Raw genomic sequence first — 9,811 nt, 5'->3', positions numbered from 1 at the left:
AGGTTACGCGGTGATTTAATCCATTAACCTCTTTCTTCAAGGGGTAGGATCATGTTACTACCATTTACTCAAAAACAGATAATTCTCACCAATGCTTTGCATGTTCACAAGCTAATAAAGCTACGAGAAAAATTTATCTGTTTAGTCTTATATATTTAAATTACTTGCTTTTAATAGTTAAATTAAGACATTTATATTTTTTAATCAATTATTTATTTTTTAACAAATTCTTAATACTAACATTATTAATACATTAAAATTTACCTATATTTATTTAATTAAATATAAATATATAAAATTAAATACACAACTCTTGCCATAAACTTGTGTCATGGCTTGTCAAAAAAAGTTGTGTCACGGACCTCATGGCTACGGATCGAAGCGTTACGAAAACAAATTATTTCACATTTAAAAGACTATTTATTACCACGATTTTTTTAAACAAACAAGTCAAATAATTCTAAATTTCATTTGTATAAAAAAAATACTAAATTTAAATTTTAACTTTTGGGATAGTTAAGCAATATTATATGAAAGAAATTGTAATTTAAAATTTGGCTTGGTTTCTTTGAGACAGTAAAAAAGCATTGTAAGGAAAAAAAAAAATTAAATGTCGTCCAGACATTAAAAATAGATCAAAAAGATTAATATGGTTAGATGTAGTTATATCCATATAACTATAAGTAAATTTGACTTCATCAATAATAATAAGGACTAATATTACAGATTAATAAAACTTAAAAGACTTATAGGACAAAATTACATGGATTAATACTAAAACATGGTAGGAGTACATAGATCAGTTATTTTATTTTTCTAACTAAAAAATACTCCCTCTGTTCAAGGAAAAATATAAAATATTTTTAATTAAATATTACTTTTTAATAAAGTAATTACCTGCTTTCAAACTAACCATATCTTTTTATATTTACTCATATTAAACATTTCACAATAAAAAAAATCATTATCAATAGAAATATTTTAAAAAAAATAGTAATTATGTTTCAAAAAATTTAAAAATATTTTATATTTTTAAATATATGATTACTAAAAAATATTTTATATTTTTAAACTTTAGGGTAAGAGCATGCGATTTAACGTGGGATTTGAAATATGAAGGAAAGCCAGATAGTGCTGACATGTCCACTGAACTTGCTAGCTTGTAATCGAGAAACGCAGGGACGGCAGCCCAAGATCTTATCCATTCGAGAAGTCCAATGAAACAGGGCCACGTCAGAGCGCAGTATCTCCGTCTATCCAAACGGTGACAGGCTCTGAAGCCACAAATGTGTCATGTGGCTGCGTCGAGAATAAAAATGAGTGGGTTGTTATATCAGCAACCGAACAGATCCCTCATCGCAAAGATTTGATCTCTAGAGATTCCAGAAATGGCCACCTCCGTCATGACTTCCCTCCCTCAATTCAGTGGCCTCAGACCCCAAGTCTCTGCTGCTCCGGTTCACAACCTGGTTCGTCTCCGTCCTCTGATCTTCACTTTCTCTGCGTTTCTGATGTAATTGTATCCACTTGTTCGTGAGCTATAAGGAATTTGATTTTCAGGTTTGGGTAAAGAATGAAGAAACATGTTCATTTTGCAGGTTGCTGTGCCCATGAGGAGGAAGGGGCAAGGAGCTTTGGGAGCTCGCTGTGATTTCATTGGTTCCCCCACAAATCTGGTATTTCTTTAGTGCTCTCCAGGAAAGGATACTGAAATTTTTATCTTTTTAAAAAGAGCAATTAAAAGCTTTTTCACTGAATTTTTCTTTTTTTAAACCACTCATCCCGTACTTCTAATTTTAACCATAGTCTTCTAATTTTTTCCTATCAAATCGACCCATGTGAATTTTATTATGTTAATATTATTAATTACAAAAATTTGTTAGAAATTAAATAATCTATAAAAGATAATTATGTCTTGATTTAAATTTATAAAGTTAAGTGTATATATTTTTCCCTTGCATATTTTCAACGCTAGTTTTATCATTTTCGATGCTGAATTCTTCACTAGTTATCCTAAACGTTTTTAATACTATTCTGTTAAAAAATATAAAAATATAAAATATTTTTAATCAAATTTTACTAAAAATAATTATTTATTTTTAAATTAATCTTATCTTTTTATATTTAATTCTATTAAACATCCTACAATAAATACAAAGTCATTATGGTCATTTAAAAAAAAATCATAATTATACATCGAAAGATTAAAAATTAAAAATGTCTTATATTTTTAAACATCTAATCCTTAAAAAAAATACCTTATATTTTTTAACGGAATGAGTACTCATTTTTATATTTTCAACATTTATTTTTTATTGTTAAGTATTGAAAATAAACGTGAAGAATGAGTATTAAGAACATACAAGATAACTATTGAAAAATTTAAAAATAACTGATGAAATGTAAGTATTGAAAATAAAATTTAAATCCAGCTGAGTATGATGAGCTACCGTAGTCTGAAATTTCAAAATTTCAAGGTTGAGTATAATTAATATTGGAATTTAATTTTTCCTTTCTTTATAATTACAAATTCGTAGATGAATGGTTGAGAAAGGGTGGACAATGATGAGATTGTTGTGTGTGTGTGTGTGAATGTGGATGAGCAGATTATGGTGGCGTCAACAACCTTGATGTTGTTTGCCGGAAGGTTCGGGTTGGCTCCGTCGGCAAACAGGAAGGCCACGGCGGGGCTCAAGCTTGAAGTCAGGGACTCCGGCTTGCAGACCGGCGACCCTGCTGGTTTCACCCTCGCCGACACCTTGGCCTGCGGCACCGTCGGCCACATCATCGGCGTCGGCGTGTTCTTGGTCTCAAAAACATAGGTGCTCTGTAAACATCGCAATATACTTTTCTTTCTAATCCATCTCTTAATCTACTCTTCATTTCCTCGTTACTTTGATCATCGTCTCAACCTGTCCCAACGTCGTAGAAATTTAAAATCTAAACAGTAAAAATTATTTTGATGTGAAGAGGAAGAGAACAAGCCGAAGTGCATTGGATTCATTTTTAGCGCCATTTTTGAGAATATGAATATAATTCTCAAGAACTGGTGGCCACGTACAGAATTCTCTCTCTAGAGAACGTATAGAAGAGTCAATTCAATGCACCAAATAGGGTATTAAACGCTTGATATGAATTTTGCGGGGTATTACATAGGATCCGTTTGATTTTCTTACTTTTTACATTCAAAAAATAAAATTTTATTTTTATAAAATTAAAAATTATTTAAATAAAATATTTTATAAAAAAATATATTTTAAAAGTATATTCAAACAGTAATTAAAAATATATTTTTAAAATATAATTATTTAAAATTTTTAAAAAATAAATTAAAAAATAAAATGTTATTTAATCATACTACTTTAAATTTAATCTCTTATTTTTTATTTAAAAAATTATTAATTTATTAAAAAATAATTATTATTTCAATAATAATAATTAAGTATCTGATTTTAGCATTTTAAATTAAATAATTAATTATATTAATTTTTAACATTAATGTATAATAAAAAATACAAATCTTTATCATATTTTTTAAAATTATAAATTAAAAAAATATAAAAAATTAGAGATCAAATTTTTAACATTATAGATTAAAATTTATGTTATTTAAAATATTTATCACATTTTTTAAATATTTTAAATATATTATATTTGTATAATAAAAGTTATAAATCGTCATAAATTAATGTCTTTTTTAATAATTGTACATTTAAAAACACATTTTAATATCACAAACCAAATAATTTTTAGTGTAGCAAACTAACTTTTAAAAAAATATATCAAAATACAAATTTCATTACAACAACTAACTTTTATTAAATTGATTTTTATCAAATGAACTTTTATCAAATAAATTTTTGACAAATTAAAAACAAAACATACACGAGCATCTAAAAATGCCTTGAAATGATTTCCTTATAATAGGATTAGTTGAATTAAATTGAAAAAATATAACTTTTGACACTTGTATTTTGTTCGTGCTTTGTTAAAAACCCTTACATTTTTTTCTCAATATTTTAAGTAACTAAATTTTTATTTTTTGATATTTAATGTCCCTTGCACCAAAATATAAAAATATAAGAATTTAAAATACAAAAAAAATACAATATATAATAAAACACGAGCAAAATCATTGCTCAAAAGTTATACTTTTCCAATTAAATTACAGGTTATATTATTTATAATTTATAAATAATACCATCTTGATTTGATATTAAATATGAAAATTGATACACATATGTCTTATTTTCGCGGCAAACGAATCAATATCACCGAAAAAGAAAAAGCCGACTATAAAGGAAACTAGTATCCAGTAAAGAAATAGTGTTTGTTCTGCTCAGCATTCCAAAATACCAAATTAGACGTTACGATATAAGATTTACTAGCAACAAAAGTTGAATCATAAAATGGTGACAATTCTTTGGTCTCTCGATTCAAAAAGTGAAGGAGAAACCATTCTTTATTAGGTCTTTGTCATCTTACTAAAAAAAATTCAGTTTGCTTACCAAGAAAAAACATCACATTTTGTAATACAATTCCTTTTTTCCCCATTCCATTCTGTTTTATTATAGTCATTAAACAAGACTAATGAAGCCTATTAGCAATTAAAATAATCATCAACATATAAATCCACAGTAAATCACATCATTTATAAAGTATGCAAATAATACAACTTATTTATAAAAATTCTGAGCCATATACCAGGAGCCAGCATCTGACACAAAACGAAGACCTTTTTGAAGCCGGAATGAGGGCGAGAATATTGATAAACTGAGTTTAAAAATTGTAACAGATTCATATGGAACAAGGTATCTAAATATATTATAAGGCATCGGTCACCGCTTAGTGTGGCACCATAAATAAATACAGCTCTTTTCAATAATATTTTCTCAAATGATCCTACAAATTCAACTGCAAAATATATTCAAAATATTTAACATTCCTAATAACAGCATTACCATATAATTCCTCCAAGTACTTGTCGACAGTGTCAATTTAAGACGCCAAATCTGTCAGATAACCAAAATGAGAATTAATCCATTGACAAAACTTCGATTTACAAATAGTAAAAAGATCAACAAGTTACATTTTGTGCGGCCGCGCCTAGACCTCTTTGCAGTAACATATCTAAACATGTGACTGAAGAGCAGACTACACTGGTTTTAAAAGATCAAACCAATGGGAGAGAGATGGAAGGAGGAATTCTTTGATTATATCTTAATACAATACTTGAATTAAGTAAGCAAAAATTCTCTGGCGCTGAATATTTATTTCCCTATTCCTAATTTACTTCAGAAGCCAAGAGTTCCATGTGCTCGGCTAGAGATTCCAAACCCTGCAACTTCTCCAAATGAATATCATTAGCATATACTTCCCATCCACTCTTCTGAGTTTTGTCCATTTCTGGAATCAACCCAATACAATTTTGGGATTTATCAGTCAGCGTTTCACATATAGCAGGCTCAATCTCCATTCTGTTGTTGGTGGGCCTGTCACTTTCCGGATTTGAATCTTCAGCATTTTCAGCAAAGGGACTGCCTAAAAGGAGCCGTTCCCAGGCATTATCATCAGGTGAATCTGGTAGAATAAATGGAGAATGATTGTCTATTTGACACAATTTTTCGTCCATGAGGACCTTCAAGAAGTCAGAATTGATGAAGAAATCTTTCAACCCATCAGTACAGAGATTGGGTTCCAGTTGCTCATCTGAAACAAGAGATGGTGTGACTACAGGCTTCAATTTTTCACTCAAAGGTGGTTGATACTTCATTAACATCCCATCAGAAGCAACCGGTTGAACATCTTCTACACCGTGTTCCAACATATTGCTTGTCTCAGTTGTACGCCAAGCGTTTTCCTTGCGCTGAAGCAGCTGGACCATGAACCCAGGGACTTGCATTGCCATGACTAAGAATGATAACATCTGTTGCTGATTCTTTTCCATTCCGTGAAGTCGATTTGTCAGGAGCAGCAACTTGTTCTTCGATGATTCCTGGTGCTGCCTAACTTTAACCAACTCCTGTGTAAGAGCATTTCTATCAGTTTTCAAATTCTCGACTTCTTTCCATAGGTTATGGTTTTTAACTTCTTGACAAGGCACATCACGGTTCTCTTGCTGCTGTGATGACTTTTGCTGATATGCAATGTGTGGATGTTTTCTTCTCAATATATTCTTCAGTAAATGCTTTTGACCTCTGATAAAGTCATCATTGGCAAATTCCCAGCGATCTGTATCAGTTTTCCTGAAACCCTGATAGTTCTTACAGTGAGTTATTACTGACTTTTAAAATCATACAAGAAATTAACTTGCATACAAATAATAAGAACAGAAAATATTAGAACCGAAAAAGAAAGAACAGAAAATATGCACTGTATGATATCTTCAAGTAAATAGGTCAATAAGTAAAAGGAAAACCAGCTAGGATCCTTGATCATAACTCACCTTATGCTTTTATATCATATCATGATCAAGTTAAGTGAATAAATCATCCATTCATTTGATTTCACAACATTCTGTCCAGGTAAACAGTTTCAAGTTGGAAGTCGAAGATGCATTAAAATACTTACAAGGTTCAAGTTTTCTTTTCTTTTCTTTCTCTTTTTTAACCCGTCCCAAAAAAAGAGTAAAGTTTGTTAATGTTGATTTCTATGACAAGTAAAGAACAAACACTAAAAGAACATAATCAAGCTTCTGGGATTCATGTACAGAAGAGAAAGATAACTATAATTGTAATACACAAAGGATGGGTATGTAAGGGGCAACTGATTGCATAAACCATCGAGAATACATAAACCTTTGCAATAATATTATGGAAACGCTAAAATTTCTAATAACTGATACAATGTTCTGAACTAATTTCAAGGCAATATGATCCTTCACATTAGTCAAAATTAATAAAACATGATAAATAAGCAATGACTATATGATTTTTCACACCAAAAATTGTTCAGCTCTACGGTAATGTGCAGAAATTCGAATCAGGTTAAATAGTTTATTCTGCTGTAATCAGGATTTGAGCCCTCACAACTGCCACATTTGTTTTTCCAAATTATGAATGAGTCACCCATGTCAATGTTTTCACCATGAATTGGACAACACTGAACTAGTATATTACTGAGACTATAAGTTACCCTAGCCCCAAAGCTGAACTTATAAGTATTAACTGACCATAGTGAAAGGACTAGGCTTTGCCAATGAAATGTGTCAATTTGTATTTTCTGTATTAGAAGTAGAAATCTTGCTAGGGTTAATACAGATTTGCAATTCACAAGAGGAACACATCATAATGCTGATCAATCTAGCTTTATCAAGATTCACCAAGCATCACCTTCGCTTTTTGACGTAGAATGAAAAATCAAGCTATACTTGAAGGATACGGGGGATGCTGAGGAGAGTTTATGTCCATAATATGAACTATCTATGATGGAAAATTTTTCTTCCTCCCATGCAAATCCTAGCTGAAACAAACCTAGATTAACAAGTCAGATTCTCACACATCCATATTCTCACACCTCGCTTGACACTTCTCTCCTGGGGCCAAATCTATCTTACAATGAAGTAATGAACAATTACAACAAACCTTATACTCCCTCAAGAGTATAATATATGTCAATGGTAACTAATTCACGTTTTACAAAAAAATATTAGTTGAAGCCTTGTTTTTCTAAAAATGTCCACATCTTTACATTTATGCCCTTAAGTTTTCCTAGTAACACATGCAGGGTCTTTAAGTATGAAGCATTTGAAAACAATGATTATAAAAAAAGCAAGAGTATAAATGGTAAAAAAACATAAAATTTAACCAACACTCTGTATTTTGGACCAAGAGGTGCTTCTAAAAAGTAGCTTATATTATGGTCCGGAGGGAGCAACGAAAGTACAGAACAATGCAGCACACATATTATCCAAGAGAAACTTTATTTCAAAGCAACGCAAAAGGTAAGAAAAAATAATGAGAAGAAAAGAAGGAAAGAAAGAAAGAAAAAGAGACTTGGTATTCAAAATCCCAATCTTCCATCCAAAACCACTTCCCCACAGCATTTGAAGAAGTTGATTAGATCTAGATACAAAAAGGGAGAAAGCAAAATCTAAGACCCTGCATTCAAGAAGTAAAAGAACAACAACTATCTTATGCTTTGTGTACATCTCTAAAAGTATATATATATATATATATATTAAAGTTAAACAGAATACCAGCGTAGCCAGAATATTCATAATAAACTTCACTAACCATGGCTGCCAGGTTTGGGAAAAGGAAAAGGGAAGTTACCATTGCTACTTTCCAGTCGTATCAAGATGAAGTAAAAAACTAAGGTGATATCATCTTCTGAAGGTTCCAAAATTTTCCTTCTTTCCTAAGGGAGTTCTCTTGCATCCCACAAGGCCCCATTACCATATTGTAACAGAATAATGACAATATAATATCACTATTCCCACAAGAAAATGCCCCAGCATCTCAACAAACAGACAGGTCATGTGCGACTGTTTCAATTTGTCCATTTCACGGTGACTTGTTGAGCTTGTGACATTTGTAGAGCTAGCAACAATTCTTGTAACATAAAAATCTAACCCCAGGCAAAACTAATATTTCAAAATACTTAAATGTAAATCCGTTGCAAGCAAAACTCTCTATCCCCAGGCATCATCAATGGGTATAAAGAATATTCTAGGATCAGGTGACGGAGCAGCATTCCGATGCTAATGTTTGAAAGGTTTGAGGTTTTCCTTATATCGGCAAAAAGGTGCCCTTCATTTTCAACTATGTAATGCGTATATGAAATAGCAAAATACTTTGCAGTAGAAAACCCACTGAAAGCACAGCACAAACATCATCAAAGAAATCCTTAAAAACCCGATTTGACCCAGCCTCAGAAGCACTACTACACAAACGCTATTACAATTACGGAGTAATTTGAAGCGTTGTGTCACATAAGATACTGAGTGTTGGATGCAAATAGACACCATATATATATGGCTCAATTTTAAAGCATCGGTGTTTCAAACGACCTGATTAAGCAATATATATATATAAAAAAATACAAACAATACAACGAAACAGAAAAATCCGAAACTCGACATTTCAAAACAACCGAGCAAGCAACGAAGGAAGGAAAAATGAAAGAAGATACCCACATAAATATTAAGTTGCCTGATGAAACTGGAGAAATTGTTGTGCTTGAAATACTTGGGAAGCAAACGAACGGAGAACTCAGTCATGTCCCAGATGATAAAACTGTCATTACTTTTGCTCCAGGATATAAGCGAGTCGGTCGACTCATCGTCCACCATCTCATAACATTTTTTCAGGAAAGGCGCCACAGAACCGAAACCATTGTCGGCCGATTTCACCATCCCTTAGACAAATTCCCAACAAGAAATCCCGATTCGCGCAAAAACAGTCGGATTAACCTGAATTCTAAACCCAAGGTGCAGGCAAAGTCTTGGTCGTTCACTTACTTTTGTAGAGATGGAAAGAGAGAGAGGACTAGAGAAGCACAACACTGAACAGTGAAGAAATGGAGGGGAAATTTCGCGTGTAACGCTGTTGCTGGAGAAGGGCGGTTCAGAAACTTGGAATATCACGATGACTTGAGGACTGGGCAATTTCGCTTTCGGTTCGGCTTTATGTGGGGAAAGACCCAAGAGGCGAAGACCAGCAATAAATAAATAAATATTTTTCCCCCTCTAGAAAATAAGAGAGAGAGTGATAAATAAATCCTTTGAAGAGTGACAACTTAATCCCACAAATTGTGATCATATTTTTTAAGCTTGAAGGAACTTAATTATGATTAAAATTTTTAATACAAT

General features: G+C 31.7%; 2 protein-coding genes across 2 annotated transcripts; one reads left to right on the top strand and one right to left on the bottom strand.

Annotated features, from left to right (window-relative positions):
- The first annotated feature begins 1,310 nt into the window (after positions 1–1,310).
- On the top strand, positions 1,311–2,893 carry LOC129323192 (photosystem I reaction center subunit psaK, chloroplastic). Its single transcript, XM_054969792.1, has 3 exons — positions 1,311–1,469; positions 1,599–1,676; positions 2,607–2,893. The coding sequence occupies exons 1-3, from the start codon at positions 1,389–1,391 to the stop codon at positions 2,820–2,822; spliced, it is 375 nt and encodes a 124-aa protein (XP_054825767.1). The 5' UTR covers positions 1,311–1,388; the 3' UTR covers positions 2,823–2,893.
- A 2,120-nt stretch (positions 2,894–5,013) lies between these two features.
- On the bottom strand, positions 5,014–9,591 carry LOC129323122 (heat stress transcription factor A-8). Its single transcript, XM_054969694.1, has 2 exons — positions 9,137–9,591; positions 5,014–6,253 (listed from the first exon to the last, which is right to left on the bottom strand). Exons 1-2 carry the CDS (start codon positions 9,353–9,355, stop codon positions 5,285–5,287), a joined length of 1,188 nt encoding a protein of 395 aa, XP_054825669.1. The 5' UTR covers positions 9,356–9,591; the 3' UTR covers positions 5,014–5,284.
- Between the last annotated feature and the right edge of the window lie 220 nt (positions 9,592–9,811).

This window comes from Prosopis cineraria, unplaced genomic scaffold (genome assembly GCF_029017545.1).
Source record: "Prosopis cineraria cultivar Desert tree isolate PC_DT_omini unplaced genomic scaffold, ASM2901754v1 PC10, whole genome shotgun sequence".
Lineage (NCBI taxonomy): Eukaryota > Viridiplantae > Streptophyta > Magnoliopsida > Fabales > Fabaceae > Prosopis > Prosopis cineraria.
This window is presented reverse-complemented; position numbering and strand designations above follow the sequence as displayed.